Raw genomic sequence first — 15,357 nt, 5'->3', positions numbered from 1 at the left:
TGCCCTGGGCAGGAGGCCTGGGGAGCAGGGACACTGGGCCGGGGGCTGCTTGGGCCCCATGCCCAGGGCAGGTGGAGAGTCCACCACGGCTCCTCACAGCTGTCAGTGCAGCTCTTGCCAGCTCAGCTCCAGCCAGGGGGAGAGGCAGCTTGGAGCTGCAACCCAGCCACGGTAAGAGCCGGGTGGGGAGCCGTGGTGGACCCTCCACCTGCCCTGGCCGAGGGGCCCAAGCAGCCCCCAGACAGCTCCATAGGTTCCCCCCCCCACCCCAGCCAGGGCAGTGTGGAGCCCAGCCAGGGAGCCACGCAGATCCTACACCTGCTTGCAGGAGTGGGGGTGTGTCTGAGAGCAGCCCCTGACTGTGTCCCCGCCTCCCAGGCTCCTCACCTGGCAGAGGGTAGGTGGAGGATCCATGACTCCATGTGGGCTCCCTATGGCTGCCCACTCGGCTCTCCCTGACCAAGGTTGCGGGGTGAGAATGCCTTGGAGCCTCACCCTGGCCCCCAGTGTAGAGCCCTGCAAATCCATGGATATCTGTGGATATCCGCAGATAATTTTTGTGGATCATGGGTTGGATGCTGTTCCTTGTTTGTGCAATGACACAGCATCCTGTCTTGTACAGACTGCACTGTTCATTCAGCCAGCGTGAACAGAAACATTGTCCTGGTGCCAGCTTCATCCAATGTTGCACAACTCAGGGTAGAATGGGTGAACAGAAATCTAGAGCTGGAAGAGGACAAAGGGCTGCTTAGAAGAGAGGCCCTAACTCTTATAAACCCCTTGTAGCGGCATGCTTACACTTGAATAATGAATTCCCAGGCTGGGTATAGGCAAAAAGATGTTATCTTGCTTCTCTAGCTGTGACTTCATAAACAAAAGCTTGACTGGCAGTACTTCAAGTCTCAGCTGGGAGTAGAAAATCCAGCTGCATTTATCCTGCTTCCTCTATCACCACCAGCATCACAGATCCTGCCATCAGAGCAAAGCTGGCAATTGCATTCATAGTGTGCCAAACAGAATAGCCTTGAGCGTGTTGTTCTACACCACTGTGGAGATTGCTCCATAGGCGTACCAGGGGGAGAAAGCTCATGTTTCTCCCTGCTGGGAGTCTGACAAGCACAGGTTGAAATACAAGGTTCATCAGCACACTGTTTGGTGCTAACAGCCCCTACCTAGGTATCTGTCTGCTTTCAAGGTCCTAGCCCAGCTAGTGCCCCAATAACCAACATATCCCCAAAGAAATGTGGAGGTGCACCACCTGCAGGAATGGCCAGGAGCCCAAATGGTATTTGAAAAACTTGAGGCCCCATTCAGTGCTTTGGGCAGATTCTCTCCTGGTCAAGTACCACACAACGTGATGAAACCTACGGGCTTTCCCCTGGTAGAGAGACCCCCAGAGGGAGGCAGTCGGCTCTAGGTGGTGCTACCTCCTTCCCCACCAATGTGGGCTGCAAAGAGGAGCCTCCAGCTAGTAGGGGCAGAAGCAGTCACAGCAGGAAACTTTGAACATTCCCAGAACTTTCTACAGTGCTGACTGGACTTTGCCTGCCTGCCTCATGCTGAGGGGCTGTTTGTTCCAACCCCCTCATCCTTCAGTCTCCTCACCTTAAATTCACACTACACCTGACTTGAGCCTTGTCACCATCCCTTCCAAATTAGGCTGATTTCCTCAATTCCCCCACCACCCCTGCCAGAGTAAACCTACCCCCACACATACACACCAACCCCCCCGCCCCCAACTAGTCATGGATCTAGTGTGCTGTTCGTTACTATCATATTGCTCACTCTGCTTGTGTTCTACCCCTCCCTCACTGGCCGGTGTATTTTGATTGCAAGCTCTTCAGGGCACAGACTGTTTACGGCTGTTTGTAAGGGCCAATGAAGAGTAGGGGGCCCTTACACAGCACTGTAGTAAGTGTTTGTCATGCTCTGCCCAGGAGCCCCAGTGACCTGAACGGGTCCAGCAGGCCAGGAAGTCGTGTTCCAATTGACAGGCTGCAATGTACCAAGAGCATGACATGTTGCTGTCTTGCTGCCAGGCCAGCTCACAAGAACTGGGGCCTCACCTCCAAGAGGCTGTGTTAGCGCATAGTGTGCAGCTGGCCCTACATGGAGCTCTTCTGGGAGAAGACAGTTTGGCAGGGGCTGAATCTCACTGTGGGGACAGTTGCCTTCTACATCAATGGCAACACCAGGGGTACAACCCCTTCAGCAGCCTTGACAAGTTTAGCAGGTGTGAGTGCTCCTGGGGGCAGTAGAGATATAGGACTTTGTGTGTGGAATAGGGCCCTCTGTGGGTCAGGCCCCTTCCGCAGGTGGAAGGAGTGTGGAGGGTGGGTTCCGCTCCGAGTCCTTACAAGGGCTGTATTCGTATGGCCCTTCAAGGGGCTCATTCTGAGCTCCCATGTATCAGCCAACTGTGAGTTAACATCCACAATGGAGGGCCAAGGCTGGGGTTTTCTGTCCTGTGCAGAGTGCTAAAGGAGAGGAGAGAGGACTGAGTGGGCATAAGCCAAAGGTCCTCTGGATAATAGCATCGGCCTTGTAGTCATCTCACTCGTGTTGAGAAGGTGACACTGCTTCAGCCCCATCTCCCCCTTCCCTTACAGGTCAGGTGTCTGCTCTACATCATGGCCTGCTCCACTGCTGCTGGCCCTGAGATCCAGCCTAGAGGCCAGAGTTGCCATCTACAAGAAAGGTGGCGTTGTATTGTGTCCCCAAGCCTGGCCAATGCACTGCCTGTCTACATAGCTGCTTCCATAGGCTGGCCAGGGCAGCTTAAGCAGCAGCGGGTGAAAAAGCACAGACAACAACCTCAGGTGCCCATTCACCAGACTTCAGCTGCATGTCCCTGACATGTCACATATCCCACACCCTCCCAGGTACTCAGTTCCTACCCTGTGCAGAATGTCTCACTCCCTTCAAACAACAGCAAAGAGAGCTATTAAGAAGATTCTTTCCCTTGCTCTGGTGTGGGGATTAATGTAGTAATGTCAGACGCCTGCAGGTGGTCGAGGGAACTCATCACCAGACATCAGCAGTACCAGGAGAGAGGAGCTGGAGCGCCACTGAGAAGCAAAATTGGAGAGTAACTGAAATACTTCTCCACTGGACTGTATTTACTGAGGATACGGTCTCCTACATGCTCAATTACTGAGGGATAATCTACACTGATTGCTATATTTGCTTTCTGCAGCCAACTCTCTGGATAACTTTTCATGCGTGTACCCCAATATTTGGATGTTAATATCTAAACTGTATTGCTAATTTATTTGCCTAAATTTGGGTTATTTCAGATTATGCACTATATGTATCTTCTGACTTTTAAACCAAACTTTGTATTTTTGGATAAGCTAAGCACTATACCCAGATACAGACACTCTTCTTTCTTAACTTGTATATTATATAATTTTAACATTAGCTTTAATAAATTTGCTGCTGTCCTAGCTCCCATCTGACCTGCCAGCTCAGGAGCAAAGACCTTCCCTCTGAAATCGTAATGATCAGCTTGGGGGGTTGGTTACTAAGCACTGGAGCAAAAGAGTAGCCACACAGGTGGTAGAAGCACCCTGTCCGTATGTTCACTGTTATTCTGGTTTAGTTCTTTAGGGGTAAGGGAAGAACTTAGTGTGAGCAGCTAGTAATCAACCCCTCATGACAGTCATTAAGATTCCTGTGCGGTTGCCTCTTCTAGCACTGCCTGGAGGGGCAGACCCTCAATCAGCCTGAAATGGGGGCAGGCCCTGGGGCTTCTGTGCTTATAGCAAACTACGTCTGTGAAAAGCACAGAGCTTACTGTCCTTGCCTTTCAGGGTTGGATCCAAAGTGAACTTGGGGCACACTGTCAGCTGACTTCTCCAGCTTGGGGGATGTACCTGTCCAGAAAAGGAGTGGGCCTGAGGGCCAGTGGTGAAGCTGTGGGGGCTGCAGCAGCACTTTTTTCCGGTAAGAGTGCTTAAGGCAGATTAGCTCTATCACCAGGAAAGGGGGCCCAGCCCTGAGTCCCAAGTGGAGGAAGGCACATAACTACCTTTTGAGGCCCCAACTGTCTCCTTGATAATTCCTGCTGGCTAGTTTAGGCAGGTCTCCGCACGACCCTCTGGCTTTTGTGAATCCTGTTCTTAGGCACCAAACTCTCCCACTGCACAACATAGGGAATCTGGCACCTAACCTGGACTTTGGGATTTCAGGGGGTAGTAGGGTGCCTAAAGTTAGGTGTTGCAGCGCAGTGCGAGTCCCCTTTGTGGATCTAGCACCAAGTGGCCTAGCAGATGGCTCCTGCCCATTGAGTCTGGGAAGAGATGCTGTCCATAAGTGTGCGTACACTCCATGGAGAGGCACAAGGATGATGTACCATGCACAGCTCTGCCCTCTGCTCAGTTGTAGCTGGGTGAGTAACCAGCCATTCTGCTTTCTCCTGTAGATCAGCCCCGAAGGCTGCACTCAGAGAAATACACCATGCTCTGGGGCTGAGTTTTGGTTTTTATTGAAATACAAAAAGTGCAAACTGTGAAATACAAGATTGGTGCAGTGTAGAAGGAAATAAACATAGATGTGAACTGATGTCACAGTAAAAACCCCAGCCCTGTGCCTGCTCAACATCAACTGGAGAGAAGGCAGGGAACACCAGCAACAAAAAGCAAAGCTGTAAATTGCACTAAAGCACCACTGCTTGAAAGAGCAACCAGGGGTTAGTTTGGCCCTCAGAAGTCTCTGCTTACCATAAGGCAACAAATTGACCTTGCCCTCATCTGCATCACCCAAAGGCTCTGGTTCCAGAAGAGACGGACAGAGGGCTGACAGCTGGGGCCAGTTGTGACGTGTGGCTCAGGCTGCTCAGACACCACTGGAATGAGGGGAGGAGGGAAATTGGGTGCTGCAGAGCAGGGCACAGAGAGGAGACAAAACGTCACCCTCAAAGGGCCACTGTGGCCAATATTTAATATGGAAGCCACGCTGGGGAAGAGGCTCTTGGGCAGCTGTACCCAGGAGTAAGACACATTGTGGGAGACAAATACACAGAGTAACCATGAGTCTCTAACCTGCCACCAACCACCTCTTACAGGCAACAAGGACTAGAGCCTAGTCTCTTGGGCCGAGGCTGGTCCTCTAGCCACTCCAGCTACCTGCATGCTGCCTCCCTCCCAGCTCTGCCTCAGGCCGTACACCCAAGGAGACAGATAGACTAGGAAGGCAATTCAGTCCTGAGTTGGCAGAGACATGGACTCGGTTGCCCACCTGCCACCTGGCGTGGGGAGCCAAGGGCTGCAGTCAGGCCCAGGCCACAGCTTCACACACAAGCCACAAGAGTAGTATCTTCATAAAAGGCATCCCAAAGCATAAATTGCAGAAACAAAGTAGCCAGCACTGCTGTGCCTGTTCCAGGCCTCTTGGCAGCTCTGGGGACCAGGCAGCGGGTGGGTAAAGGAATGGGAATATTTACACTGGAGTGCTCCTAAGACCTTGCGAGCCCATTCCCACCATCTGCAGTACCAAGAGCCTGCCTCTTCTCCAAGTCGACTCCCTTGCCTATGCAGGGCTCTGCCCCAGGAGCTGGGTTATCCCCTAGCGCAGGGATTTGCAGCAGGTCCCGTTACACTCAGTGGGAAAGCCCATAAACTCAGGAGTTTTAACTACATAGAATGTTTTTTGTTAAAGTGTCTCTGGGAGGCTAAGGAAATACCTTCCCCAAGTGCAGCCTCAGCCTGCCCCTGCCCAGCCCTGCTTTTTTCAACACCGAGCAGATCAGGATTCAGTGCTTCCAGCTGGAACTCGCTGCAGGCAGGTCCTTGTACCCCAGCCAATGAGGAATTTCTGTTCTGGGCTACTGGCCTTAAGATTCTGGCTGTTCCCAAGGAGGCCAGCAGGCTTTTCCTTTCCTCTGGGGACAGTGAAGCCAAGAAACATTTAGCTGTGGCCCGGATAACATCAGCAAACCCAGCTTAGCTTCACTCTGAAATACATGCAGGAGGGGATGCTCCCTTTAGAGTAGGGAGACAGAAGCTATGATATGTGATCACGCAGACAACACCCCTTTCAAGAGTGTCCCACTAAGCATGGCCTAACATGGGGCAAGCATAGGGCTCTTCCTACACTGCCCCACCCAACCTCAATAGGAGCACTGAATCCCTCCAGCTTTCCCAAGAAGCCTCCGTGGCAGATCTATCCTCCATGCTGGATCTAGCAGAAGTCAAGGTGAACTAGAAGCCCTATGTGACCCACCCAAACCATCACTATCGACTTATTCACAGCAAAGGGCATTCATGTCCCAGAAATTCAACTCACACAGCAGCATGTTCAGCTCCAGGCCTGGTCCCTCCCCACCATGGGCCCTTCTGCCTCCCAGAGAGATTCACTCAGTAGCCAGGGTGGGATGGGTGGCTCCAAGCTGTGCACAGCCTGTTCTCCAGCCCTCCTCAATATTCTCTGCTCCTCCACTTGCCCATCTCACCCTTCTGTGGGTCATCCCAAGAGCAGTCAATCAATCGGCAATAGCTAGAGCTACCGAACTGGGCCTGGGCTGCACTGCAGGCCTGACAGAGTTCCTGCCATTTCTAGGTCCCTGCTCCTGGGCCTCGCAGGAGACCCCCTTCCTGTTGCTGATGCTCATCAGCAGTTTGTCGGATTTTTAAATCAGGGTATCAGCCTTCGGTCAGCTTCTAGGGCAGGTTAAAATCCTATTAAAAGCAGATCAACTGCCACTTTATAAAATGAGCTCTGCTTGGTCCAAATGTTTCCCCACTGCTGCGGTGCAGCTGGGAGCAGGACTGGCCTAGGGGAGCAGGGCATGAGAATTATGGGTCTTGGGGAATGAGGCTAGAAACGGAGAGTATCGCTCAAGCGTGGAAGCGTCTCTCTCGCAGGCCAAGGCCAGGAAACACTAGCTCCCTGTTACTTTAGCATGTGGCAGAGGCAGAGGGGATCCCTCCACACTAAAATCAACCCTGAGGCAGTGACTGCAGTGCAACTGCCTCAGGAGGGGATCTGGCCTGCTCTGTTCCTGAGCCTGGCCTGTAGAGAGCCAGCTCCCTCCCTAGCCGCCTAGCACATAAGGAGTGCATCCAAGCAGCTCCCCTGAAAGGCTAGGGGAATGCTGCATGGCACAGTTCTGCCCTAGCGGCTTTGGCACATGAGAGCTCAGCACCTGGGCAGGTTCCTGCGATCCAGGCCTCACACACCGGCTAACGTTTGGCCTCAGTGCGCAGGCCCTTCCCTTCAGGCCACATTCTGACTTACATTTTTGCTGGAAAAAATTCCACTCATCAGCTGGGATCAGGGGCTGGCCAGCAGACAAACAAGGGACCCAGGAGTGTTCCTGTGCTGCAGCCATAAGGAAGGGAAGTGTCAATTGTGGTGTGTGGCAGTGGGGAGTCAAGTGCCACCAGGGCACTTGTCCCTGGCATGATTCCAACAAGCTCACTGATCACAGAGCATTACAAAGGGGACCCCGCATCCCCAGGCAGCGCATGCCCACTGAGGCCGTGTCTGGAATGAAACCCTCCCACCAAGAGCCGGGGACAAAGTCAAGGGGACCATTAGAGCCAGATCTGAGTAGTCATGCCCACCACAGCCCTGTTAGTGAAGGTGAACAGAACCTGCAGTGTGTGCTAGCGCCCCTTGGAGAGGCATAGCTCCCCGGGATAGTAGTGTCAGCAAGGGGTGGGGCTAAGCCAGCTCCCCTCAGTCATAGAGTCTCTGGCAGGGCCCAATGGCCCAGCCCCCGGAGAGTTAGTTTCTCCTTCACACACCTGCTGTGAGCCCAGGGCAGGATTGGTGTTAGCCCAGGAGCAGCTGGTGCTGTCCTCACCAACACCTGAAGCACAAGGCTTACCTGATCTGCTCTGGGTAGGGGCAGGGAGCCAGGACACTGCACTCAGCTCCTGAGAGGAGGGGCTGGCACAGGGAGCCTCCTGTCACACAACTCAAGCCAAGTCCTGCCCAGGTGATGAAGGCAGGAGGAATGAGCTGGGATCTTTGGGAGTTGCACAGAAGAGGGGCTGCTGGGGGGAGGAGAGGAGGGCAGAAAGAAACCTGTGAGGGGAAGGAAGGAGGGAATGGCCCCCAGTAGAGCAGCATGACCAGGGATGAGCTGCACAGAATGGCCATGGGGACAAGACTCCACTCCCAGGAATGGGGAGACCAGCTCCCCTCCCCCATCTCTGGCAAATGGTTGCCTGCTCACTCACTCTCACAGCCCTTACTCAGCTCAGCAGCTCCAATGGACCCTCTGTGCTGCAGGCTCCTGGCCATGGCTTCAACAAGATAGGAAGAGGGAGAGGGAAGGTGGGCACAGTGTGCTAGTGTGGACGGGCCCCGGCTCAGGCCTCCACGTCCTGGAACACCTCCCCCTGGTAGTCCAGCAGGAACTTGGTAAAGGTGTTGATGGGGTTGATGGCCTTGAGGGTGATGGCTACATCTTTATCCCACAGCAGATTTGGGCCGAAAACCACGGCCAGGTTGGTGTTCGTCATCTTGTTTATGTCACTGTAAGTGGAGACCTGCGTGGGAGGGAGAGAGGACCCCTATGACTCAGAGCAGCAACAGCAGCATCAGCACTCTGCCCTCCCTGGTGCCTCACAACGGCACGGTGGGGGCTCAGGCGCCTAGCCTAGAGAGGGAAATTGAGGCACATGAAGCAGTTCAGGGCCTCTGGGATGGAGAGGCAGGCTTGCAATGAAGACATTTGACTGGGCCTCAGGGGACCTGGGTTCAATTTCCAGCTCTATCACAGACTCCCTGTGGGACCCTGAGCAAGTCACTTGGTTTCTGTGTGTCTGTTCCCCACCAGTGAATGGGGATGACAGTCCTTCCTTTCTCACACTGTCTGTCTTGTCTCCACCGCAGGGACGCCTCTCGCTGGGCCCTGAGCCTGGCTCTCCAGGAGGCGCAGCCATACAGATGATGACAAAGGCAGAGCAGGAGAAGGGTTCCAGCAGCCATGAGCCCAGGCCTATGCTCTAACCACCCTCTTCTGATGAGTGTTAGGTGCAAACTGAACAGCAATTTCCCAGCCCATGCCAAAAATCAGCTAAATTAGTGTGGACATGACCCTAAATTACCCCAACCCTCTCCTACCCTGGAAAAGCTGGAGGGGACGGATAGGCCTGGAAGGGATGGGGAAGGCAGGGAATAGAGACCAGGGTCCCGCCCTGGCCCAGAGGAACTGTCAGGGATGGATGGCGTGAGTGATATACAGGTCCCAACATCTGCAGGGCTTTTGAGATGGCAAGTGACACCCTGCCACATTCTGCACCAGCTGGCATCTCATCCTCCAGGCCACACAGAGACACCTTGACCTGGGGGTTTTTGCCCCTTTTGCTGGGGATAGATTTGGTTCAGTAGAGCAGTTCCATAGTAGTTGGAAGCTCCCTGCAAGTCCAATAGGGCAGGATCTGGAGCTCATTTTCTATCCCGTTCTCACCGCACACCTGTTTCTTGGTCTTTACCTGCGCTAAAGGAAGTTTCACTCTATCTCAGCTGCTGTCCTGCCCTCTGGCCCCCACCCCAATGGGAGGAACTACCTGATCCTGACGAGTCAGAGCCGGTTCCAACCCTTGGGGAAGGGAGACGGAGGGATAAAGAAGGGTGGTTTCCTGGCCCAAGCCGCGCTCCCTCTCAGCTGGGCAGCATGTGTGTTGGGAAGGGAGGGAATGGGCAGTAACGGAGCTGGGCCCAGGTGTAGTGAGCTAAGAGGAGACCCCCTCAGAGCCAAGTGCAGCAGCAAACCTCTGCCAGGTAGGCCATCAGGAAACGGAGCACTTGGTAGTTTTCCTCGGGCAGGGTCTGGAGGGTTTTACGAACAACATCCACGCGATTCGACTCCTCCACATCTGAAAGAGAAACACACGGGGCACATAAGTAGGTGAGCAAGACCCTAGCTCACACCAGCCAATGAAGGGGGGGGAACCTCCAGCTTCCATCAGGCAATAGGGCAACCCTGACTCACATTGGGAGGCTCCTCTGATAGGAGCCCAGCTCACAATGCATAGGTACCCCAAGCAGGACTCCCTCTCCTCCCCATCCCATGCAGATTCCCTTGGCAATGGGGGCTCATCCATGCTGCCTGGATTACTTGGAAAGGCACCAGAGCCACAGCCTGGGATCAGGGGGCGTAACTGTGTGTCTGAGGTAGCCTGTAGGAGATCCCTGCCATCAGGGAGTTCAGACTTCAGTTGCCTGCGCCCTCTTGTCCCCAACTCACTCTGGAAGTTGACGACGTGGTTGTAGAGGCTAAAGGTGAGCAGGGGCTCTGGCAGCTCCCGCAGGAATGTCTTGAGGATCACGGCAGCAAGGTGAATGTCATTGTATTGCTGGAAATCCACCTGTATCCCTGAGGACCGAGAGCAGGCACAGGCTCAGAGCCCATCTATCAGAGCAGGAGCACACTGCATAAGGTAGAGGGGCAAGGGGCAGGACTCCCTCCAGACCAGCAGAGCAGAGCATGGTGTCAAAGCTCAGCTCTGGAGCAGAAGCTCCCTGGGGACGAGCATGGGGCCAGACTCACTTGAGATGCAGGTAACTTACTTGCCCGGAAGACAGAAGCAACATCTCTGCCAATTCCAGCCCAATGTCCCCAAGGCTCCTCACCCCAAACAGGGGTCTTTTCTGGTCTTGGTCTCACAGTCTACAGGGCAGCAATGGGAAGGTAGCATGCCCAGCCCTGGGAAACAGAAGCAGCTCCTCAGGGAGCAGGTTGGGAGCCTCCTCAGGGAGCCTGTTGGGAGCCTCCTCAGGGAGCCTCTCCTGAAACAGGGATGGGGGGTGCACGTTTTGCACTGCTCAAACACAATTCCTCTGGCAGATTACAGACAAAGTTCAGTCCCCCTTGGTCAGCAGGACGGAGAGAAGCGTTCAAACAGGCTTTCAGATCACAGTGGAATGAGTTGGTTGGATCCCAGCCTAGATCCAAAGAGGTACTTGCGCACACACTCCTGTGTAGTGCTAGATGGAGCTCATATTCCCCAGCACTGGGCGCAGCGCAAGAAGCTTGATGAGAGCAGAGCCCCAGAACAGGAACAGTGCAGAGGAGCAGAGGCTGAGCATCAGGACTGGTGAGGACCAGAGAACTCTAACTTGGAGGTGAGAGCTGGGGGAAGTGGAGGGGTCACGGTGAAAGGTTCTCCCGAGGAGGGACACTTACCCATGTTGTATTTTTGTTGGACCTCTTTGACAATCTGTGTGGAAGCGGATCTCCGGAAAATCCCCTCTTTGGTCAGAGCTGGGGGGAGAGAGCAGAAGGAAAGGGAGAGCTCAGACCAGGCCTGTCACATACAGAGCTCTCCGACCCTTCCAAGCCAGCCTCAGCACACAGCAAGGCTGTCAAAGCACCAGCTTCTCCCATGTGCACAGGAAACCTCCACACACAGCTGTGGAGAGAGCACTGCCCATGCCCAGTGTGACGCTCTGTACCTCGGGGGAAACACTCAACACCCTCATGTTCATCTTTGTAAAATGATGGTGTGGTATCCAGTGCCAAGTTTGTCATGTCGGGTGTCTTCGGAAGGCTCATGATGCACTGAACACGGTTGTTATAGTGATGTTACAGTAATTGTTATGGTAATGTTATAGGTTATATATATAGTTATGAAGCTGAAAATGTATCCTCATGGCTTAAAGCAAGCCCAGGCAAAAACTCTGCAAGAGCAGAGAGGCAATTCACAGCTCATCAGGGCGTGGATGGGACAAACCCAGCCCAGCCTCACTGGCCTAGGCAGCAACAAAGAATCTGTTAGACTCTCAAAGGAGTCATCGGTGAGTTTGGGACTGCAATGAGGTAATGCTCACCTGACTCTGACGGTGGGGGGCGGGCATAGCCAAGAGGGAAGAAAGGACATGATAAAAGGGAGAGACGTTTGCCATGCTCGCTCTTTTCCACCTACATCTACAGACACCACACAAGCGACTGAAGCGCTGATCAAAGGGGAGAGTCTGGCCGAAGAACAACCAGCCAGCCTGTGGTGAGAAGCATCTAAGTTTATAAGGGCACTGAAAGTGTTAAGATCAGCTTAGAATGCATTTTGCTTTTATTTCAATTGACCAAATCTGACTTATGTTTTGACTTAAAATCTATCTTTATAGTTAATAAATTTGTTTGTTTATTCTACCTGAAGCAGTGCGTTTGGTCTGAAGTGTGTCAGAGGCTCCTCCTGGGATAACACGCCTGATACATATCAATTTTTTTGTTAAATTGATGAACTCATATAAGCATGCAGCATCCAGCGGGCATAACTGGGCACTGCAAGATGGAGGTTCCTAGGGCTGTGTCTGGGACCGGAGATATTGGCTAGTCAGTTGGTTGCACAATCCAAGGAGCAGCTTACATGCCAGAGGCGTGAACAGCCCAGGAGTGGGGGTTCTCACAGCAGAGCAGGGTAAGGATGGCTCCCAGAGTCAAGGATTGGAGTGACCTAGCAGATCATCAGTCCAGATAACACCAGAGGTGAACGTCACACCCAGACACTGTGCAGGAAGGAGGGCATGGCAAAATTTCTCTTCTTGGCTCAACCACTCGTATTTAGGCTCCAAATTGTTCTACGGTCATTTTCCCTCTGTTTCATAAAGATCTGATTGGCATTAAGGAAGGGGAGGAGACGGTACCTGCATGATACTGGGTTGGGTTGAAGGTTTCATTTATGCACTCACCATGCTCCCGCAGATAGGCAATGGTTTCCCTGACCACTAGCGGGATGGGGGCCTGATCAGAGCTCTTCTCCCTTAGGCTGTGGGGAGAACAGAAGGTTAGAGGTTGCCAGTTACCTCTCCCCCACATGCAACTCATCACATCTGACATATGTACATAGCAGGGACCTCTGCAGGATCCCTCTCCCCACCCAATCCTGTCCCACTCTCTGCCCCTCAGCCTGCTCCCCCTCCCTCTCCCCAGCCCAGTCCAACCAGGGCAGCACCTCTCATGTTTTTGATACTACAATACAAGTATGTTATGCTGCCTCCTACTGCTGGTCTGTGTTGAGGAGCACTGACTGCATTACAGCCAGCATCAGGGGCCCAAGCTGGAGACTTTGGTTGCTGGGAAGGGGCCAGGAAACAACTGAGGTGGCTCTGCAGGATGCAACTCCTTTTTCTTTCTCCGCTTTAGGCAGGGACAGAGGAGAGTTTAAAGGTAGGAGAGGGAAGTACAGGAATCCACCTAGACAGCAGCTAGCTGTTGTGTATTACTCTCCAACAGCTGCCATTACATCTCGCAATGACAAATGCCGGCTGGTTCAGTTAAGATGATCAGTAACGCGATATCTAATATTGATATGGACATCACCATCGTTTGGCTTCAGAGACAACCCCCCATTGCAAAGAATGGGCCAAGTCACCTCTCTGAGAGAGATCGGTTCAGGAAGCCTGCAAGCTCAGCCAGCAGTCACTGCACTGGTTACACTGAACTCACGTTTGGAAGGCTTTCACTGCAGCCAGAAGGGCTAGAAAATCACTTCCCAAACTGCCTCAGGGAGAACTGCCAGAGCACATGGAGCTGATTCCCCCTCATTTCCAGTGGCCAAATTGCATTAAAAGCTAAAAATACAGTAAAAAATACTTTCCTGATGTCACTTTCCCATGTCAGTAATTCTGAAGCTATCTCAAGGATGTGATGTGACCAGGAAAGGGTGGGGAAGCAGAGGCAAGGGTGAATGGGAGGGGATGTGTCCCTGAGAATCCCTCTATTAAAACAGCATCAAAGCTATGGAAAAAGTTGAAGGTCAGATCCTCTGCCCTACTCCAGCAAAACAACACAGGCCTAATGCCATTTCAGCTGGCACCCTGAGGAATCCTCCAACTCCAGGAATCCTCATATGGCACAGAAGTACCATCCTGGCTTGTACTCCAGCCCTTCCCACTCCTAGTCCCACGCACACAGGCGTGTAGCTGGGGTGTTCTGGCACCCTAGTGAATCATCAGTTACTGAAACAACCCCTTGGGGGTTGTTAGCTGTCAGCATGTAGAGAAGCCTAGTTTACACCAAGAACCAGCCCAGAAATCAGGCAGGCCAAGATTCGAGGTGGGCAGAGGGTAGCTCAAGATCTGGGCTAGAGAACTGAGTTTTTCTAAATGACAACTCAGATTCTGCAGCAATTTCACGAAATGGGCAATTTCAAGGCCATTTCTGCAGCTGCATTATTGCATTACACACAGGGCCCTGGCATTAGCTGGCTCAGCAGCCAAAGCAATGCAACTCGGAGATACTCACTGCTGCAGAGAGACCCCAAACTGCTGGTTTGGCAGGGGTGGGCGTGGGGGGGTCGGCTTCTGAGGCACTTGAGAGGGTTTCTGCAGTGATTTCAGGTACTCGTCATATCTGCAGTAAGAGAGACAGATTGGTAGGGAACCAGCCCATCTCACACAGGGAGCACCCACCAGTGCCTGCCATCTCACACCCACCACCCACTCCACTGCCTTGTGGACGTAGCCACCCCAGCCCCTGCTGACCCACTGGGAACTGCCCCAAAGACAGCTCTAGCCTAGTACTTGCTGACTCCAAGGATGGGCAGCTCAGGAGTGCTGGGGCAGCAAGACCAAAGGGCTCAGCCTCCAGCAGAGCAGAGGGAGCGCGCGGGGGGTGGGGGGGGGAGGAATCTGTACAAAGAGAAGAGCTTGCTGGGATGGACAGAGAAACGACAGGGCATAGGACCGTGCAGCTAGGAAGTCAGGGCAAGTTTGTTGGAAGATGAGCGGTGATGGGATGTGGGTGTACGTGTGCGTGTAGGAGAGAGGTAAAGCCACAGGGATCCGAACAGGTTGGAGGTGCAGTTGAAGCACCTTTGGGAGGCCACAGCGGAGAGCTGAAGCAAGAAGGGCCCATGGAGCTATTGAGCAAAGTGGCTGCACAGGCAGTAGCAGACAGGGAGGGACAGCAGAGAGATGCCCAGGGGCAAAGTCACTTGCCTGAGAGGAGACCAAGAGGCAGAAGAGACAGAGGCAGCACAGGGGCCAAATGGGCCTGAGCCAAGCACTGATGCTGGAGACAGGCAGAAAGGGGAGCTAGGAAGAGCCCCCTCTCTGAGGCATCTTGGCAAGGCTACCTCAGATGAACCATCACTTGGGAGCAAAACAAGGCCCCTCCCCATTGCTTCCTTCCCCCTTGCCACTGTCTCCCCACCCCGCATCTTCCCTCCTCTCACGGAGCTGTGGATAAGGGGTAGGCAGCCCGCATGCTCTCACTTTAGCACCTGGCTTGGGATCCCCAGCTGCTCCAGCTTCACATGCTCCTCCAGCTCACCCAGGAAGTTTGCATAAAAAATCTTCCGTCCAAACTTGAAACTGCAAAACAGGACAAGCAACTCCATGAGGGACCCGGAGTGACTAACATCAGCAGAGCTGGGGGAAGCCCAGGGCAAGACCAGCACGAGT

General features: G+C 53.4%; 1 protein-coding gene across 5 annotated transcripts in view; it reads right to left on the bottom strand.

The window, feature by feature from the left end:
- Window positions 1–4,462: 4,462 nt before the first annotated feature.
- ARHGAP1 (Rho GTPase activating protein 1) overlaps window positions 4,463–15,357 on the bottom strand; it is a 35,014-nt gene continuing 24,119 nt past the window's right edge. For 3 of the 5 annotated variants that reach the window (XM_030559912.1, XM_030559910.1, XM_030559911.1), the window contains exons 7-13: window positions 15,169–15,267; window positions 14,198–14,305; window positions 12,643–12,719; window positions 11,141–11,218; window positions 10,202–10,330; window positions 9,727–9,830; window positions 4,463–8,498 (exon numbers count right to left, since the gene is read on the bottom strand). In XM_030559912.1, the coding sequence (XP_030415772.1) occupies window positions 8,319–8,498; window positions 9,727–9,830; window positions 10,202–10,330; window positions 11,141–11,218; window positions 12,643–12,719; window positions 14,198–14,305; window positions 15,169–15,267 (775 nt within the window). In that variant the 3' untranslated portion in view covers window positions 4,463–8,318. The remainder of the gene's footprint in view (window positions 8,499–9,726; window positions 9,831–10,201; window positions 10,331–11,140; window positions 11,219–12,642; window positions 12,720–14,197; window positions 14,306–15,168; window positions 15,268–15,357) is intronic. The other 2 variants (XR_004000041.1, XM_030559914.1) reach the window with 2 other exon arrangements.

The sequence above is a fragment of the Gopherus evgoodei genome, chromosome 4 (assembly GCF_007399415.2).
Source record: "Gopherus evgoodei ecotype Sinaloan lineage chromosome 4, rGopEvg1_v1.p, whole genome shotgun sequence".
NCBI classification, from domain to species: Eukaryota; Metazoa; Chordata; order Testudines; family Testudinidae; genus Gopherus; species Gopherus evgoodei.
Note: the sequence above shows the minus strand (reverse complement) of the source record. Positions and strands in the feature narration are given on the sequence as shown.